The sequence below is a fragment of the Cryptomeria japonica genome, chromosome 3 (genome assembly GCF_030272615.1).
Source record: "Cryptomeria japonica chromosome 3, Sugi_1.0, whole genome shotgun sequence".
Lineage (NCBI taxonomy): Eukaryota > Viridiplantae > Streptophyta > Pinopsida > Cupressales > Cupressaceae > Cryptomeria > Cryptomeria japonica.
In genome coordinates, this window is record NC_081407.1 from 542,982,602 (window position 1) to 543,004,650 (window position 22,049).

A 22,049-nucleotide genomic window follows, 5' to 3' on the forward strand; every position below is an offset into this window, starting at 1 on the left:
TCTGTCAAATCTCTCATTTAATCTCCTACTCAACTCATCATATGAATTTATGAGAGCATGACCTTGAGTAACTAACCCATGGGACCATCATTCATGGGCAAATCCTTCAAGATGAAGAGTTGCAAATCTAATGGCCTAATCCTTTCCCATGAGTCTCACAGACAAGTAACTATTTGTCTTTTGAATCCATGCACATGTTGTGATCTTCCCACTTCCCATCGAATGGGGAAGTGTTAGTTTTCCCAATGCATTCGGGCAGTCCCTTTGTTGAGTTTGGGATCTATGTTTTTGTCTAGTTTCACTTTTGAATCTCTTATGGTTTGAATGGATAGTTTTTGTCCTCAACTCCATTTTCCAATAAGGTTTTTATCCTAGGGAAAACAAATGACGACGAAGGCTCTATTTCAGAAACAAGGGTTTAATAGATAAAATGGTGGAGTGCAATTGAGCCCTCACTCTTTTTTTGTAGACTCTTGTGGAAATTAAATTAAAGATATTCACTTTTCCTTTCTAAAAATCTATTTTAATTTTACTTTTGTAACTTTACCCAAAATGATAAAATATCACTAAGAGTTACATAAGGCTTTATTATGCCCCATTTAGGCAGCTTAGAAAATTAATAATAAAGTTGTCTTTCACAATACACACAAAAGCAATATATTAAGACTAACTTAAATACAATTTTTTAAAATATTTCTCTAACCCGACCCATTAATTTAAAGTTATTTTGTAGTATTTGTATAATGGTCATTTAGTTAGTTAGTTTAGCATCTTTCCTTTTTGTAGTTAGTTCTTATTTAGAATGTTTCTTTTCTGTCTTTGGTTTCTGTTTTAGAAACTTTGCTTGTAATCTCTATATAAGGACCTTTTGTCTCCTTTGCAATATATTGAACATCAATCAATTATTATTTCATGGTATCAGAGAAGAGGTATTTTGTTTGGCAAATTTTTAATAAAATTTGTAGCATCTTTACTTCGAATTTATTTCCATAAGTTTTTTATGTTTTTTATGAAAAATCATGGTGTTACATGAATTTTTTCTTTTCAGAAGTTTTTATGCTCGATAAGGTCTGTTCTAAAATTTCGAATCAAGGGTTTTGAAATTAAAAATTGCGGGTCTCTGCAAGGAATCATGGATTTATTCTGATCACTTTCGAGGGTATTGGTTTTGCTGAAGATTGCACGTCCTCTCTACCTTTCCCCGTGCGAAGTTTGTTTCTTTACGCGCGAACAGGAGCAAGATTGTTCTGCAAGATCGCGAAGGTTTTTGAGGACCTGTGTTCCATGCGACAGGAGTTCCTTGTTTCTTTTGAGAAGACATTTTTGAGTCGAGTCGTGGTTTTTTTGCATGGGTTCTGATTGTGTTGCGACTCATTCTAGTTTTTTTTTTTTCGATGGGTCTATGTCTTCGGTCTAGTTTGTGCTAAATCGCAATGGGTCAATAGGGTTTTTTGCATTTTTCCTATGAGCTAGGGTTTTTCTTGACCTTCTTGCAAATGTTTTTTTGCAGATTTTGGTTTAAAATTGTGGGTTCCCTGCAATCTTCAGCACCTAGGGTTTTAGATTTGGGTATTTTATTTTTTGTAGAAAGTTTTTCCCATTTTTTGACAAAATCGTGGGTGTTTGTTTTTGATTGATTTTTGTAATAAAATTAGGAGTTTTGAATTTTTGGGCTGATTGCTTCGAAATTCATACTAGCTTCTCGTTGAAAGTTTTTACTAGTTTTTGATAGAAAAATTAGACTTTTTGCCAATTTTTAATCAACAAAAATCAAAGTTTATGAGAAGTTGACCTCGTTTTTGTGTCATTAAAAAATGGGAGGGATGGTGTTGTTGACCAACATCATGTTGGAAGGTAATCAATGGTTCAATGGCAAGAACTACAATACCTAGAAGTGGAGGATGCTCTTTAGTTTTTGAGTATTGGTGTCTAGATCAGATTGTTCTGGGTAATACTGCTCGTCTCATACTGGCAGGCAAAGACTAGGACAAGTTTGATGAGCATAACCGTGAAGCGGTTATGCTGCTCAATAGCTCAAGTCATTAGTTATTGATGAGATGCTTCTAGAAGTGCCATCAACCAAGACTGCTAAAGAGATTTGAAGTCACCTGAAGGATTTGCACGAGATGTCAGATAAAGGTAGAGCTTTCTTCTTGAAGAACATGTTTTCGATTATGATGGACAACAAGATGTCTTTGCAGGATCATCTTATGAAGATCAAAGACATTTGCGATCAATTTTAGGCTATTGGTTGCAAGATGAAAGAAGAGGATATGGTGGTCATTATGCTGAAAAGATTACCATGATCCTATGAGCACTTCATCGAAACTCTTAACATTAAATCCACTAATATCGACTTGACGTTTGATGAGATGTGCAATAAGCCCTTGCAGCAAGCCAGGTGGAGATAGTAGCTTGGTAGTAGTAGTGACATGACCATTGTGGAATAGGCATTTATTGCCAAGGACAAAGGCAAAGGTGAGTCCACTCAGCAGAAAGGACAAATCAAACTTGAGGAGAATTTCAAAAAAGAATATCACATGTCAGTATTGTGGTAAACTTGGTCATTACAAAAGTTCTGCAGAAAGCGGTTGGGTCATTAGAAGTCCAACCAAGGAGGGTCTCAACAACAAGCTCATGTTGCAGAGTGTTCTAAAGAGGAGTCAGCCTTTTATGCATTCGTGGCCAAATTACTCGCAGAGTATGTCACATCTTCTGTAGGGTAGTTAGTAGAATGGCCATTAAGGGAGGGTATTAAAGTTAATTTGTAATATTTCTATAATGGTCATTCAGTTAGTTAGTTTAGAATCTTTCCTTTTCCTAGTTAGTTCTTATTTAGAATGTTTCTTTTCGGTCTTTCGTTTTGTTTTAGAAACTCCGTGTGTAATCTCTATAAAAGGAGCTTTCATCTCCTTTGTAATATATTGAACATCAATCAATTATTATTTCAATTAACCTATGGGAAATTAGAAAATAGGCTAAGGGAGCAAGGCAAATGCCTAGGGCCTAAAGGCAAATTTTCTTCTTTGCAGGCTTCTTTATTCTGCCTTGCGTAGGTGACCCTTGACCTTGACCAAGTTTCTGCTATTGTTTGATGTAGATTTTTTTGTCAAAGCCCTTTCAATGCCCCATGATTTGAGCTGCTAGTATCAGGCATGCACATATAAACTTAAATAGATGAATTAATTGTTGCAATCAAATGCTAGAATAGCAAGCTTTGGTACCAAATGTGGTAAGACAAAGAAGATGGGGTAAATGGACACTTCAAGGAATGTGTATGCATGCTATTGCTGATTTATTAAAGGGGAAGTTACATAGGTAGTAACTTACATCATATAGGCTAATTCTGTTATCAGAGATGATTATTGTATGTCTTTACAATTGACAACATTGGAATCTTTAATGCCTTATCGCTAAACATACATCATGTCCAATATAAGGAAAGTCCAATGACTAACGAAAGAAGTCAGCCAAGGTTGTAATGGTTCCAATCCTTCTAAAAGGGTTTAAAACATAAAATATCAAAGGCTAAAGAATGGCTAAAAATATCAATGTTTTGATCCCAATCTTATGTTAAGCTTCACTTCTTCTGGTCCTAACAAAACAGCAAGGATAAAAGCCAAACATCTAAGGCACAAGATAGCAAGGCAATAGACAACCATTGGCCAGAATATGAATATCAAGCTTAGGTATATGAAGCGTGGGATATGATGAATTGCCTGTTGACCAGACCCAAGAAACGACATTGAAACTGCCATGACTACCATAATCTGAAAGCAAAGGAACTGCTAATGACTTGATTGCACTAGAATGCTTTTTTGTTAGGGATATTGGATTCAAGCTCTAAAAGTAAAAGCGAAAATTTGAACAAAAAATATGAAGCGTTTCATGATTGAAAATCCGAGCTTGGAGTTCCAAAAATTGATTTACAAATGATCAAGCCGTTGAATTAGGGGAGACTGACATTGATGTGATGTTGCACTGATGTCAAGGTGAAGCCAAATCATCACTATGTTTTTTGATTGGGAAACACACTGTAATCGTCAACTTCAAGAAGGAAATTTGAAGTGGGAATGAGATGCTTCTTAAAGTAGCTTCCTTTTAATAACCACATATGAATGCAGATCCCTGTATATTAATCCAAATAATAAACCTTTTCTCCTCAATTTGACTTTGAACAAAACAGATAAGTTTACGTGAGGATAAGCTCAGGTCAAGCATTCTGTTGAGTGCAGTAAGAAAGATAAACATAAGTTGCAAACAGAGGAAAACCTCCTTTCCCTGTATGTGGTGGAGACCTTGAAGATAATGCATAGACAATAAAGCTACTTCGTCAACACTGTACAACTGGAAATACTTAAGTGCACAAATATAATCACATGACATACCCAGCACTAATTACTTAGTCTCATCTGTAATGGAATTTTGCCATTCCAATCAAACTACTTTAAGATTTCATTTCTTTTCTGTTTCACATGGGAAAGGCCTTTATATTGTTGTTTATTTGTTATGTTTGAAACCTCAGTTCAAACAAGTAGTTTATGGGTTATAATTATAACTTTTGCAGTCATACTCAGAGGTCAAGTGTTCATTGGGTTTTCAATGCATTTTCTTGGTCCATTTAGTTACATTATATGCCTTATATGTGAAGGATGCAATATCTATAGTTCATTTGGTTAATCAGTAATTTTTTTTCTCATATATACAGGATAAATTTGAGACTAGTCCTGCTTCTGCAAGATTAAAACTGTACTCTTACTGGCGCAGTTCATGTTCTTGGCGTGCCAGGATTGCACTTAATCTAAAAGGTCAGATTTAAGCCATTTTTTAGAAATTACATTCAAATATACTGAATTGTAAGTTGGACTGGCATTTAAAAATATTGAAGTTGATAATGAATAAGCAATGCATTATTTCAGATTAGGCAAAATATATAAATGAGAATGGTTGCTAAATAACCAACCAGGCAAGGGTACCTGACCAACTAAGTATAGTATCTATTATAATTATTATTTCTAAATTATTTTAATAGTATATGTGAAACATTATTAACATATTACTATAGTGAAATTATTTTATGATGTAATATATAATCTTCCAATCCCCTCCCCCCTTATTATATCACATGCTCAAGAGAACAAATCAATAAAGTTCAAGAAGCTTTTAACTTCATTGTTGCTAGAGTTATTGTAAATATGACAGCATGTTGCTTTTGAGTGAAACAATATTTAGCTGGATATTTAGTTGTTGGACATGTTAACGGATGTAGAGCAACTGAACTTTAATGTGTTTCGTGCACTCATGAAAAACAAGATTTAGAGCAAGCTTCAACACATTTTTCTTGTCACAAAACAAAGTTATAGGATGAGTCTTAGGAACACCCATGCTTGTTAAATTGTGATGTGACCATATCAACTCATAGACAACTCCAATTGGTGTGTAATATTCTACCTTTCTAGAAGAATGAACAACGATGGTTTTCTTTTTTCTCCCTCAGGAGATTGGATGGGATCCACAATAGACAAGAAAGCCTGAAGTAGACTTCCTATTATCCACAAAACCTGCATAGTCTTTTTGTATTTTACGCTATATTCCATTGTACCACGGGTTTATCTCAAAATGCTCTTTGCTTCTTTCTGCTGGGCAACCTTAATTTTTCTATAAACATAGAGAGATAGCTGATAACATAGCTAATATCAGGTCTATTGTAGGTCAAGTAAAGGAGACTCCTAATCAACAGGAAATAAAGAGTAGCATTCATTTGAGGTGATGAATCACTATGGAAAATTTTCAGTTTAGTCTCCATGGGGTTTGGCATAGGCTTGCAAGTTTCTATTTTAAATTCCTTGAGCAATGTCTGAACATATTTCATGTAAGAGACAGAATTATGATTCTTCCATTGACATATTTCAAGTCCAAGACAATGATGTAGGAGCCCGAGATTTGTCATGTTAAATGATCGTTCAAGAACATTTTTTGTTGCTGCAATCATTTGTGAAGAACTCTATTATAATCAGATTGTCAACATATACAATCAAAATCACTGCCTTCCCCCTTGCTCTTTAAGGTAGAGATTGGAATCATATGGATTCTTGATGAATCCACGTTGAAACAGATGTTTATTGATCTTGATGTACTAGGCTTAGGGAGCTTGTGATTCATTCTTTGAGATCTCCATTAAAAAAGACACTCTTGACATCAATTTGATGAATTTTACATGCAAACAGCATTGCCATTCCAAAACCATTTAGATAGTCTTGATCTTTGTTATGGCGGCTAAAGTTTCAGCTTAGTCAATACCTTCCTTTTATACATATCCCTTAGCCGCACATTAAGATTTGTTCTTGTTGACACTATTATCTATCTTCTATTTGATTTTGAAGACCCATTTACATCCAATAGCTTTCTTCCATGGTGGAAGATCATTAAGTTCTATGTGTTGTTCCTCAACATTCCTGATTTTTTCCATCCATGGCATCTTTCCAATGTGGTGACTCAAGAGCTTGTTCTACTGTTTTTGTAACAACCCACCCTACCTTTCATTTTTTATTTTTGCAACATTAAAGATGCAATGTAATGTCTTCAACTCTTTCATAACACCTAGATCCCAGAGTGGGAAAGGTAAGAGCATATGATGCCTCTAACCACACAACTATCTAAATGAATGTATTTACAATGATATGGCAACAAGCCAACCTGAATTCATAGACGGCAAAGCCAACCTAGTCAACACCTCTTCGATGGATTGCATAAAATGACACAGAGACAATAAATATAGCTTATCAACATCTCTTTGGCAGACTATGTGTATGCAATGCAAGTTACTGATAGAATTTCTTGAATCAGACCAAAGTGGTCAGTAATGCTAGCTTGTTTGTGCCAAAATGGGTTGAATGAAAATGCTCTAACTGTTGGTGGAAAACCATCCAACTTACAATATGAAAATGCATTCAAATGATAGCCTTCGGCGGTACTATTATCCAGGGTTTACAAGATTTCTGTAGAGTGCATTACAAGTGGACATTTGAAGAAGTAAAAGTCTATTATAAACTGATATCAAGCTCTAATTACAAAATTAGATTGCTGCAATATATAAAAATAAGCCAAATAATATTAATACATGAGTTTAATCATGAACCAATTGCATAATACCTTATAAGGATGATATAAATTGCTGATGTAGCTCTGATATCTCTCTAAACTGCTGATAACACTGCTCAGAACTGAACTGAAACACACAAAAACCACTATCCAGAACCACAACACCACCACCAAACACACTCCAAACCTCCTCTAAAGTTCTAAACACACTCAAAAACACTGGAAATGATATTTGATTAAACTGATAATAAAATCAGACAATAATAGGTTTGAAATAGAGAATACTTGCTGCTGATACAAGTAAAATGTCCTTAAACTCACCAAATCCATCAAAGTTTACCTTGCTATGGATACATAGCATCATATTAACCTCAAACAACCCCAAACAAGCAGAAATGGGCTCCAAAAAGGGAGTGCTTCCTCAGTGATACCTCACACACCCTCCTAGGCAGGGATGACTAGCATTAAGTGTTGTACAACCTCCCAAAACCCCAAACTTCACCTCATAGCAGTATGGATGACAAGGACTGATTTGTACGGCCATAAATGATACTGACTTGTAATATTATTTCATGGGGAATCTGATGCTATTGCTAGTACAGCTTCCAAGAAGTACAACCAGCATAAGGAAAGATATGGTAAGTCCCAACACCTCCAGTCACTTCCAAAACACTAAAAAACCTCATAAACAACATCAAATAAACTTTGCAAACCAAACTCATCAAAATATGTCAATTACTTCCATTTTAAAAAATAATTTGGATAATCTTCACTTGCAGGCACAACTGTGACTTTGGGATGAAATCACTGTAACAACACTAAACTTAAATAAATAAAAGAGTGAACTAATTTATGATTAAATAAAAGAATTAACACCAAACTTCAACTTCAGCTGAAGTGAACAATAACTAACTAACTGCTCTTCATCAGAAAATGAAAACTAACTAATTCAACTGAAATGAGTTAAACTATAAGAGTAGTTAAGATATATACTTTATATGCTTGAAACAAGAAAGAGATTCAATATATAATTTTACTCTATCAAGGAAATAGATAAAAGTTCAGAGATCACAAATTCATTAAGCTTCCTTCTGATAACTTGTACAAGCCTCGACATAATCTAGATGATGGAGAGCATCATCAAGGGCTTTTCCACCCAACCACAGACCTGACAGTCTCCCACGTCTCTTCCAACTGGAAGGGCTCGACCTTTCGCAAGGTTAGTGTTGATGCATTTTTATGCACTTCATATAGAGAATAAAATACTAAGGTATCTTATCCTCTCTTGAACAAAATATCCTCTATGCCAAACTTCGTGATCATACGAGGTGACTCCAAGGTTCCAAATGTCAGGTTTTGATGTGTGGTTAAGCTCAATGGTTTGATGTGATTTGCTGGAATCACAAAAGGGGACTTACATTTTTACTTGAACTCTTCTTGAATGCTGCTGGAACACGAGAATTTACTTGATTTGGAAAAAAGGATAAAAAGGATGAGGGTTTAGAACACTAATCTATTCCTAAAATCAATGATGGCACTGAAACATGCTAGGATGGACACATCCCTTCATCCGAGCTTTGCTTCACCGTGCTACCAATGACTACACAAGGCCGATGCAATCTTCCAGGGAAACAAGAGGTTTTCATATCGTGAATCATTCATCCAAATACCCAATATACTGGGCCAACTTGAATAAACACATCCACAACTGAACTTAGCACATTTTAATGTTCAGGCTAATATGCACTGCAATTGAAAATCAACCAACCACAAATAGTATGAACCAAAGAATTATCAACATCCACACATTACTTCCCTCACAATTAATGAACTTCATCTAACATGAGAATTCAACAAGAAATCATGCAATATGTAGAAGAAACAACACATGCCACCAAATCTTCAATGAAAAGGAAGTTTATTTACAAGCTTGGCAATAATTTATGCCTTCTCTTCCTACTCTACTCTAACTGCTAATTGCTTGCCACTTGCTGCTCTCTACTAACTATTAACTTGCTATTAACTATTAACCTTTACAAATGAGAGAGTGGAGCCTTATATAGTGCTCTCAATACAATTGAATGGCCAGGATCAAATCCACATCAACGACGAAGATTGAAAGATAGAAAACCTAATTAGGGTTTGTTACACCCATTACATAACATTTAATACTTGACCAATGATAAAATTACAATAAATGGGACACATGTCCTTCTTTGAATGTTGACTAATGAATGATGAGGTTAGGTACATCAAACTTTGTGCCTCCACATTGGTATTTATCCTCCTCATTGGATAAGTCAAGTGCATTGAGCCTAGACCCCTTTACTTGGAATGATGTGATTGGTGGAGGAAGATGACTAGGCGCCACTTCAGCTTGCTCATCTTGTAGATTATCACAAATGTTTATGGTTCAGGCAATATCTCTTGATACTCAACGTTTGCAAGCGCCTGATGTGATGATGGTGGAAGATATTCCCAAAGTGCATCATCTTCTAGCATTGATTAACTCTTCTGGAACCGTCTCATGCCTTGATCACACTTGCATTCTCCTTCTCTTGGTGGAAACACCTTCCTTATGATGTCTAGACCTTGTTTTTGCATTGCTCTCCATCTTGAATCTCCTATCTTAGATTACCTCCTTATCTTGACAAGTATTCTTGTATTTCCGAAGGAAATGCAAGATTGTACTATGTTCCTTCCTTGATGCTGATCTCTAAACTTGCCTTGTAGCACCCTTTCCTTTGATGCCTCCTCCATGATTCCTTCATGCCGATTCTTCCCTTTCCATGCCGATGAATCTTGGGAGTGTTCTTCATTATAGAGCTATCAACTTCCTTAGCTTGATAACTTCCCTTGTGGAATCCTCTCTCTTGCATTGTTGTCTTTGTGTTTGATTCTTCGAGCCTTGAATATCTTGATCCCTCCAAGTTGTAATGCTCCTTGAGCTGCTTGCAGCTAGTTCCTTCATCCTTTTTCCTTAGTTGCCTACAAAACAAACAAGGATATCATCAAATGTACCTGATATACTGATTTTACTTATTTTTCAAACTCTCTAATCTGATATGCATTGCATTCCTAATGACTTTACATGTTTGATTTCTGATCTTATATCTGATTTTGCCCTGATCTGTCTTTGGCCGTAGATTTCAGGGTGAAGTGGAAGCGTTGTGAGGAAGGGCATGTGTTTAGGCCTGAAGTGGAAATGATCTGATCAAGCTTTTAGGGGTCAAGTGGAAGTATCCAAGGTAGGCTGGGGTTTTGAAGGTGCACTGGAAGTCAAGCAAGTATGGCCGGGGATTTGAGGGGTAACTGGAAGTTGACAAGGCAGGCTGTGGATTTGGGAGGTATTGGAAGTTGATGTGAAGACTTCTCCAAGTTATTGATCTCTTAATCTTTTTACCCTTCATCAAACTTCTTTATTTGCCTGGTCAAATATTTGATGATGTATTTTCTATTGCCAAGATCAGGAAAATCAATCATGGTCGGACTTTTTACCATGAAGTGGAAATGCTAATGGAAGGCCGGACTTTTTGATGGTAATTGGAAGTGCTCTCAAGCTGGTCGGACTTTTGGAGGGTCATTGGAAGTCCTTCCAAGATGGCCGAACTTTTGGAGGGTGACTGGAAGTGAAATGGAAGGAAGTGGAAGCAGAAGGAAGTGGAATAATTTTTATCGCCATCTCCATCACCATCAAGACCTTGGTTGCTCCTCATCAAACACTTCCTCTCAGTTGATTGCTTATTACTTCTTGATTGCTCCTCGTCTCCATGCTCCAACCTAAAGATGTCCACTTACCTCCTTGACTACTCATCACACTTAAGACTCATACCTTGACCTGACCTAGAAGTTGCATTGCATCTCCCCTCAAGCAGGATGTTAATAACTAAAGAAACTACTGCCAAGCTAGACGACTAAACTAAGACAACTAACCTATGAGCAAAAAGTGGGGGTACCCATTTGCAATGGGGTGATGTTTTCAAACATCACAACATGTAGCAAACTAAGGATTAGACCAAATTGCCATCTTTTCATCTAAGCCTGGTGTTTAGAACCTACATGTAACTAGTTGGTCACACACTATAAGTACCTCCTAAATAGTATGACCATTTGAGTAGTAGGTGTATTTGGTTCGAGTGAGCTGTCGGTTGCATGCTTAAAGCAACACCACCTTGGCCAAAGTTTCAAAATAAGTGCACCCAAGTGCTGTCAGACTCCCCGCCCTTACTCGACTTGTTCACACAGAAATTCATTATCACTTAAAGGTTCCTCCATAATAGGTACAATCTAACCCACAGTGAATTCATCAATAAGATATTGATAGTTTGCCAGTTGATATCATAGGCTATATGACCTTTGGATTTATATCACACTATATGTACAGCCTCTCTGTTATACATTTCAATTGACCCAGGTTAAACAAAGAATCATCAAAACATATCAAAAGAGCTGAGGTAAGGTTCCTATCAGATTGCTATAACTACAGAACAGTTCTTGATTACGTTCAAATTGGGCATCTGCATTTAGTAATCTAAGACCAGTTTCGACATAATTATAGTCCCACTTTTGGACTTTGATCTTACTCAGGATTGAACAAGGTTCTCGGGACAATTCACATAGATATACTTTCAAGCAATGACTAAACAAGATGTATAAAACTGATACAACATGCATGATTCGCAGGGCAATGCAATGAAAGTATTATAAATAGGATTACCAAGAATAGAGACCAAGAATCATTGCATTATCATGCCATTAACAGGCAAGTAGACAGCTTTTCGTTCTGCAAACATTCTTATATAACAAAAACCATATTCCTCAACAATGCGCTAATCTATAGTAAAACACATTCAACTTTCTTATCTTTATTTTAGCAAACCATAATAGAAAAACGATACTTTCTTTTGATTCAGACCAAAGAATAGAACAGGCCTGAGTTATGGCAAGATTGACAAGAATGGATCCTCTAGTAAATGGTGTCCGTTGCTCTTAGCAAGATTTCCTCAAGGTTCCAATGAATACCCTCAAGTTGAGCTGAGAATTAATGGTGCGAACTTCTCCGAATAAATTATATGCTACAAAATAATATTGCCGAAGAAAAGAATATGTTTCCACAGGAGTAAGTCACATTTCCTCCACAATAATGATCGAGAGAGAGAGGAAGAAAAAGATCCCCTCCTCAAAATGAAAGTTTCTCAAATAAGAATGCCCCTGTCCACCAAGGACTGCCCATGCAAAAATAAGCCTTCCATCTTGATTGATGGTGGCTTACTACGAAGTCATGAGAGGTGGCGGGGAGAGTGGGTGTAACGTCTCCACCCCACCTTCCTTAATCAATATGCAAGCTTTGGTGACATAACTGATAGCATAATTCAAATAATGTTTAAGAAATCAGAAAGAATATATATATTCATGTATAAGTTGTATGCATAACTACATCCATATTTATATACATGTATTCATATGTACATTACTTAATAATGATTGAATGTACGTATACATATACGGATATGCGTATAAGTATGTATGTATGCCATATACTCTTATATTTGGATATACATTTATATATGCATATAAATAACATAAATTAATATGGCTATCCAAATGTCTTACTACGAAGTCATGAGAGGTGGTGGGGAGAGTGGGTAGAACGTCTCCACCCTAACTCCCTTAATATATATGCAAGCGGTCACATAATTGATAGCATAATTCAAATAATGTTAAAGAAATCACAAAGAACATATGTGTGTGTGTGTGTGTGTGTACCTACATCCATATTTATATACATGTATTTATATGTACATTACTTAATAATGATTGAATGTACATATACATACACGCATATATGTATAAGTATGTAGGTATACCATATACTCTTATATTTGGATATACATTTATATATGCAAATAAATAACATAAATTAATATGGCTATCCAAATGGCTTACTACGAAGTCATGAGAGGTGGTGAGGAGAGTGGGTGTAACGTCTCCACCCCACCTCCCTTAATCAATATGCAAGCTTCGGTCACATAACTGATAGCATAATTCAAATAATGTTAAAGAAATCATAGAGAATATATATGTGTATATATATACATATCTTTATATAATACATATGTATATATGTATATATATGTATACATACATATGTATGCACATATGTATATATAAGTTGTATGCATACCTACATCCATATTTATATGTACATTACTTAATAATGACATATACTCATATACATATATGTATGCATGCCATATACTCTTATATTTGGATATAAATTTATATTAGCATACAAATAACATAAATTAATATGGCTATCCAAAAGATAATTAATAACAATTCAATTTGATAATATTATTAAAATTATTAAACACATGGAAAACAACACATTGGTAGCTCACAAGGACGAAAATAGGATGAGACCGATCGCTTATTGACTGACAAGGTGAGACAACCACCTAGATGGCCAAGGTGACGATTAACTTAAAACAACTTAACTTATGACTCAGGGCTCAATGACAAGTTGGTCTCTTCCGAAATTTGCAATTCTCTCCTTGATGATACTCTCCCTCCCTCCTCAGGGCGTAGCTTATCCTGCATCCACTTGGTCATATGAAAATAGTTCGACCAATCTTATCTTCTCATCAATTACATGACTATATATACATAAAAGAAATGATGGACAATAGCCAACATAATCATTCACGTCTAACTATAAATATAGACTTAAGATTACACATTCACATAGGAAAGCAATAAAATATCAATGTTCAGCCATACACATAACTGCATCATTTAATATAAAACCATTGTTTGAAAGAGGCATGTAACAATCACCTAATCTAGCTAGGAGGTTTATTTAATCCCTAAAACTAGTATTTCTAGAGTGTTTTCATCTTCAAGAAATAAGAAACTAAAATCTCCTTAGAGGAAAAAGTAGATATGAAAAAAGAGCAACCCCTTTCGCTATATAGCTTCTCTTTTTATAACATTTTCTTAGTGAATAAAATATTAGTTTGTTTTTGGCTCCATATTCACTTCAATATTTTAAAAATATTTTGAAGTCTGCAAAAAGGTCACTTTTTTCAGCCCTTGAACCTAACACGTTTTATCATTCACCAAACATTAGAATAAAATGTCAAGGACACTCTACCCTCTCTTGAACAAAATCACTATGTGTGCCAAGATTGCATGAAGACCACACGACGACTCCAAGGTTTATATGTGCGAACAGGCGACTTTATGTTGGATAGCTTCCTTGGTTATGTATGCTGAAATACAAGGGGGACTTATTTTGAACTCATATCATTCATAAGTTAGGACTTGGACGAATTTGACAGTAAATGCTCTCTTTTTTTTTGGTTTTTCAGTTTTGGCCTTAAAAAAAAAAGGATAAAAAGGATAAGGGTTTAGAAGTTCTATGCTACTTGAAAGATGCCAACCACTGATTTTGACAGCTGATTTGTGTGTTTGATTCAATTCTTTGGCCATCGTATAATTATTTTGGTTTTTTGAAGAGATTTTAGGATAACTTGTGTGTTATTGACTATTTTGAAAGTTGCACAGTAGAGACAATACAAATAGGAAATTAAACTAATTTTGAAAATAGAAAATCAGAACTCTGATTTTATTGCAGCAAATTACAAAATTCAAGAAAATGTTTATTTAAGACAACTAGAGCCAAATTTGGCCTACTAGGTGTCCAATGCTCTGCCTGAATGAGCTTATTTTGATGCTGGAGGTGGTGCACAAAGCCATACAGGAGCCTCCAGGTGCTGCAAGTTGCTCCAAGGTATTTTATTCTCCTAGTAGTTAATTACCAAAAACAATTTGAGAAATTCTAAACAGATTCAGATGGAATTTTGATTTCTTGCCAGGTAAAACCCTCCAGGAATGTAGTTTTTCCTCACTAACTTGCTGACACAACTCCAAAATGATGCAATTCCTCCAAACTAACCATTGACTTCTTATTAACTGCTGACAATAATTTTTGAACAAAAAACCAGCTGCATACCCTTCTATTTATTTTTATTGAAACCCCAGGCAAGCTGAAATGGTACGGCTAGCTGGGAACTGTATGACTAGCTCCAAAATGGCACAATTTTCAATGAAATATCTCTTATTCCTGCTCAGATCTGAAAATCAGACCCTAATGATGCTGTATTACTCCAATCAGCTCTTGAATTTGGTTCTAATAACCTGATAAGAGCTTCCTTTGCTAAACAAATTGCTGATCGGTGCAAGGGATTTCGTCCTATCACAAAGAAATGGAGGTTTTCGTCCCCAATTCCACTCCATTACTTTGCCAAACTCGTTGCAGACCTGTAGAAGATAATAATCTCTCAAAAACTAAACAATTCCATGCCAAAATGATTGCCAAATTCACTTTTTTATTTCAGCTCTAACCCTAATTTTGAATTAGGGTTTCATCTCCCCTTTTATTAATAAAATAACTTTATTTTATTTATGCCTCCTTATGAAAAACAAACCACAAGGGGCCTCCATCCTTATTTTATTTTGGCCCCTTATTTTTATAGTAATATTTGCTAAAACACCTAGGTAAGAGGCCAATGAATTATTATTTATTTACCCGTAAAGTGATTATAATATCACTTCATTATTATTTTATTAAGTCCAAACTTAGGAAATAATAAAATATTTCCTTATTTATTAATTAAATGAGATTCAGGGCTCAGATTGGAATTCTGTTTGAAGTGCTATGATCATTGCTGATGAGTGAACCCTTACAGGTTGACTGATAGTTCCTCCTACAAAATAGGAACCTCGCTCAAAGTGCCAGAAACTGTTCGAAAGGCTCCTGCTCAACTCCGTGGTCCCTCGGGTGGTCAACCTGTTAACTGCCAGTTCTCCTTGAAAAATAGGAGACCTCCGTAAAAAGTAGGAATTGTTATCTAAACGTTTGAATCAGCTCACAAAGCCCCCTGCAAGGCTATAATATCGCCAATAATGTTTTTTTTGATTTTTGTAATAAGATTTACAAAGCAAACACAATAACCCGTTAAGGTTAGAGAAATAATCCCGAATAACTGAAAGGAACCCTTCCACCTTTTGTTCACTGAGAGCCCAATTTGGGAGGGTGAGAGCATACGGTGTTCCGAGGATCGTTAGCACCATAAACCAACTGAAAGCTGAATACAATAATGGGCGGCAAGCCAATCCCTTCCGCTTATCCAGCAGGTAAACAAGAAACTTGGCGGTAAACCAGCCAAGTGAACAACTCACCAAGACACAAATCACTCAACACAATGTTTCAGCGGGAGGACTGAATCACATCAAAAGCTCAACTCGACCGCTTATTCAGCGGGAGGACCATTACAAACATAAAATCACTCAACCACTTATTCAGTGGGAGGACATAACTTCATAACTGAATTACAGAGCAAATAGGTGACTAAGCCAGCCTCTTCCACTTATGCAGTGGGCAAGCAACACTAGAAATGGTTAGTAGTACTACTACTTAACCTTAAAATTCAGAAAGAGAAGATTAGAGATAATATCCAATGCAGATTACAGCAAGAAACAACTAACAAATTAACTCAAATCATGCTACTACTGCTGTACCAAAAATCTGAAGTCAAACAAGCATGACTAATCTCAACCGGCAACACCAAAATGATCATAACTCACTCAAATGAAGGTGGAAACACACCAAATCAAATGCGAATGAGAGATATAACCTGGACGATGAAACATGAACACAAAACCTGCAATCTAGTCGCCTCAAAACAATAGAACGCATCCCAATGCACCCCTTGAATGGTACGACCCAACTGAAAGGTACGATTTGCAACTAAAAATCCAATTCTCCAAATCAGTGGCTATAAAATTGCAGACTATATTGCCTCCATGCCACGTTTTGATAGAGCCAATACCCAGAATGAAGGAATCACTTGGTCAAGAGGTATGAGCAAAATAAAGTTTCAGCAACTCCGCGACCAGCAGCAAGAAAACACTCCAAAATCCACACAAAACACTCCACACTCAGCAAAACACTCTCTAACAACACTGAAAATACAAGAAACACAACTAGGTACTATCTCCCAAGTACGAAACTGAGACTTAGCTAGGAAGCCACACTTCGAAGCTCATATTTCAATTGCCAAACCGGTAGCATAACAATGCAATTTCATAAGATATCAAATGAGAGGCCAAGCACCTGTATTTATAGATTTTTCCCTCTGAAATTCAAATGTAATTGCTCCCAAATTTGCCCAAATCTCTTTGCATTTCATTTCGCTATCACATGATGTCCAATTTACATTTCATTTCATTACCAAAGTGGGCGCCCAAGTTGTATTTAATCAATAATTAGACAAGTTCGAACTTGCCTAAGTCCTCAAACAATAACTTAAGGCATTCTTCAAATTTCAACGCCTAACTTAGGAAAATAACAATATAGATGGCAAATAATTATTTTCCCCTGAGTTGCCCACAATACAAATAATCAGTAATAAAAATAATTAAATATTAAACCTTAGGATAAGGAATTAATATTTAATTAAATAACTTATAACTCCAATACTGATCAATACCAAAATCAAGGATGAAGGTGTGCGATGAAGACCACTGAACTGTGTTGAGTCAGGACCCTGTCCGAGGTTGCTAAAAATAGAAATGCTCAACACAACCACTTACTAAAACTGGTAAGTCAATAAATACTGCTCCGAAAAACATGATCTTTGCACCCAGAGAAAGAGCTTGGAAAGCTTAGTAGAACTACATCATCCAATTAGCCAAACCCTAACTTACTAAAAATAGTAAGTTCTTACTTCATCAAAGGATCAAATGCATGTTATGCCACCTTGGAGTTCATGGAAATCCCAGAAGGTAACCATAAGCAAAACTGAAGAATTCCCTCCTGACAAACCCTAGAAAGCTCGTGTAGAACTCCAGAAAAGTCGGAAACCCTAATTCTCCTTTCCAAATAGCCTATGGGTCTCCGGAATAGGCCAATGGACCACTGAATGGACATCACTGAGAAGGGGACATTACAGTCCGCCCTCCCCAAAATTGCTCGTCCTCAAGCAACTGAAAGGTTGGATGCATTAAAATTTCTTCATTTTCCCAAGTAGCATCCTTAGCTAACAAATTCTTCCACTTGATCAGTACTCCTTGATCACTCTTCTCCTCAAAGAACGCTCCCTTAAATCAAGGATAGCTTCAGGAATCAAAACTAGTTCTCCCTCCTCATCAAGTAGAGGTAACTTTGCTGAAGCAACAACATTATGTCCGAGTGCCTTCTTAAGGCGAGACACATGAAATACATTATCAATCCTGCTGCTTGCCGGAAGTTCCAACTCGTATGCCACTTCTCCAATTCTCTTGTTGACTCTGAAAGGTCCGTAGAAACATGGCTTCAGTTTCTCAGCTCCACTCTTTTTGAGAGTAGACTGTCTATAAGGCTGGAGCCTCAAGTAGACCATATCGCCCACCACAAAGGTGTGCTCCATTTGCTACCGATCAGCATACAACTTTTGTTGATTATGTGCATGCTGGAGATTGTCCCTCAAGGACCTCAAAATATCCTGACTCTGCTGCAACATATCCTTCGCCTGAGGGGCTTTACTATCACCAAATATTAAATCAGTGAAGCTAGGAGCTTCACAACCATAGAGTGCCATGAAAGGAGACATTTTGATAGACATGTGGTAGAAAAAATTGTAGCAGTATTCCCCTAAGTGTACCCATCTCACCAGAGCTCTCTGCTGCTTCGAGACACAATTCTTGAGATAGCTGAAATCAATGCCATGTAACATTTCATGCCAAGGCAACTCTATAAAATCCACATCAGCAATTTCACTACCAATCACGTGTTAAAGTAATCAGATTTGTTTTCCAGTTATTGCTTTGTCTATTTGAATATATTTATTAACTATGTCTTCAATAATATCGCTGAGATAATAAGAATACTCTTTGTTCAATTTTGATCAAAATACATTAGATGTCTTTGGCTTGCACTTGTAGATTTCTGTGTTTTCCATTTGAATTGATTTCATCCATATATATGTTTGGTTAGATGTTTGAATAGACATGCCTCCACGCATGTCTCTTCATAGACATACTTCATAAACAACGACGAACGATTTAGTTATCGTTTTATATTAAACACATGTTAAATACCAAAATGTTTTAGCAGAATGATCGATTATATTGTTCATTCCATTGATCAATATATGGATATTCATAAACCGATTCTTATAATCGAATCATGATTGTAGTCCGTATAACATAGACATCAATTTCCATGATCGATTTTGGTTTAGACTTCTTAATCAATACAAACAGATTCATTGGTTTACATAATCGACTTCATTAATGGTTAAGCACATAATGATTTTTAATCGATCCATTGTATGATTGATTTCTCTTTATCATTTAATCATAGACCAGTGATGATGATTATAATCGTTTCCAGAATAACATGATTTATATAATAATCATGTATGTGTATGTTTAATTATATATATCATTAAATATATATCCATTGGAAAAAAAGTATCTTCTTGTGCTTCTTCATCATGTTCCTCATCTTCAAGTTCAGTAATTTTTGGTGTTTGAGAATTGGCAAGTGGTGGTGGGGAAGAGGTGTAGCATATTTTTTGCTCATAAAATAACAACCTTTTGATGGACACCTTCTTTGTCTTTGTATCCTTAAGTATCCCTTTTGTATTTGAATTATATCCAAAAATACATTTCAAGCACTTTTCAGACAACATTGTCCTTTGCATTTGGGAACATGCATGAAAGCTGTACACCCAAATGTTGATGTAATAGCGTCGGTCGTATCCTTTCATGGCCGACATAGACAACTAAATTGTCTAAGAAGCCTATCGGCCTTAGACAATTTAGTTATATCGATTTGCTAATATTTATTAATGTGCGATTTGTGTATAGCATATAACTCCCACCATCCTTGTATAAATCGTGTTTTTTATGATGTAACAAATCTCTAACAAAAGGACGTGATGGTTAAATAAGAAGACGACTTGTAGAAGAGGCGTGTTGATTGGAGACATCTCCCCTCACAAGCATCGAATTAATACAATCATTACCTTCAACAGTTCGTATCATCTACAGCAAGCAGATTCGCACTTCTCCATCAGCGATTCATATTGTGTGTATCTCCATCAAGGCTATCTACAGAAGTTTGAGGATCTGCAAGGCAGATCGCAGAATATGGAAGGTGGATTTATCAGCATAGACTGATATACAGTAGTGCAGATTCCTTACTATTGTCTAGGGTGATCTTGTATCATCACTTAGCTTCAAAGAGTGAAGCAACTTCTTGTAAAGACTCTTGTCTTATTGAAGGAATGAATATCTACTTTGTTGCTGTGTTTTTCACCTTCTAGAGGAAGGTTTTCCCAGGGTAATCTCTGTGCAAGAGTGTAATTTTTTTTATTCAAATCTGATCGAAATTTAACATGGTATCAGAGCAGGCTTAAGAAAAGATCAGATCAGACTCATAAAAATAGGGTTATCCTCCATTATTGCCTTCGAGTTTGATTACATCTATCAACGTCAAGATGGGGAACGGACTTAAAGTTGAAGATAGACTTGAGGGTGCATCAAACTTCGTCTTTTGGAAGTTTAGAGTTATGGTTGCCTTGGAGGAAAACGAATTAAACGAAGTCGTGGAGAAAGCGGTACCGGAACCAACCGAAGAGGATGAGAAGCTTCAATGGAAGAGAAAGAACACCAAAGCAAAGAAAATGTTGGTTGACTCTGTGAAAGATCACATTGTGCCAATCATCTCCAAGTTGACGATGACATATGACATGTTCAAGACATTAGATGTATGAGATCAACAACGCGAGTCGAGCTCTTGCATTAAAGCAACAACTTCACCACATCAAGATGACGAAAGGAGAATCCATCATCTCATATTTCATGAGGATTACCGAATTGAGAGATCAACTCTCTACCATTGGACACACTATAGATAACAAATAATTAACCATTTTGGCACTTAATGATCTTCCTTCATCATGGGAGTCATTTATACAAGGGATAAGCACAAGATCAAAACTCCCTAAGTTTGATCAATTGGAGACAAACTGCATTCAAGAAGAGTCAAGATTGCCTACGAGAGGCATCGGCCAAAGCTTTACAAATGAAGATATTCATGTTCTCGCCTCTCACTCCTCAAAGAAGAAGGATAAGAAAGGACATTTCAAAAGGAAGAAAGATAAGGAATCCAATGGTTCTCCTACATTCAAAAGAAGGAAGAATCTTTCAAAAGTCCAATGCTTTAGATGTGACAAATATGGTCACTATGCAAAGGAATGTCCAACTAGGCCTATGCCTCAAGCTTCTGTTGTGGATGTTGGTGAGACTCTTCCACAAAAGGATTCAGATGGATTCATATTCTATTCAGCCCTTTCAAGTAATGTGCCTACCGACCACAATACTTGGTTAATTGGCAGTGGTGCATCTCGCCACATTACCGGATTTAGAGGACATCTAAATGATTTCGTGGAGAGATATTCAAATGAACAAGTGATCATTGGAGATGATACTAGTTACTCCGTGAAAGGAGTTGGGACCTCCTCTCTTCACTTAAATTTAGGCATTTCCTTGCAATTGAATGATGTACTATTCGTTTTGGGAATTAAGTGAAATCTTGTCTCCATATCAGCCTTGGAAGACAAAGGATATCAAATTGCATTCGTAGATGGCAAAGTCCTTGCATGGCCGAAGAAATCAAACATCAAGACGGGTCAAGTCATTGGAGTTCGTCATGGATGTCTTTACAAACTTTGCACTCATTCTCTTCAAGCCTTACTTCATGACTCATCAAGTACTTGTGAGATTTGGCATAGAAGATTGGGTCACCTTCACTTTCGTGCACTACCTACGATGGAGAAGATGATTATAGGCCTTCCAAAACTCAACTAGGAGCATGAAGAAACTTGCAAAGGTTGCGC

General features: G+C 36.2%; 1 protein-coding gene across 1 annotated transcript in view; it reads left to right on the plus strand.

Moving 5' to 3' along the window:
- Positions 1–22,049, plus strand: part of LOC131075090 (glutathione S-transferase 2) — a 220,333-nt gene that overhangs the window by 37,931 nt on the left and 160,353 nt on the right. The window contains exon 2 of the mRNA XM_058011911.1: positions 4,709–4,808. Within this exon, the coding sequence (XP_057867894.1) occupies positions 4,709–4,808 (100 nt within the window). The remainder of the gene's footprint in view (positions 1–4,708; positions 4,809–22,049) is intronic.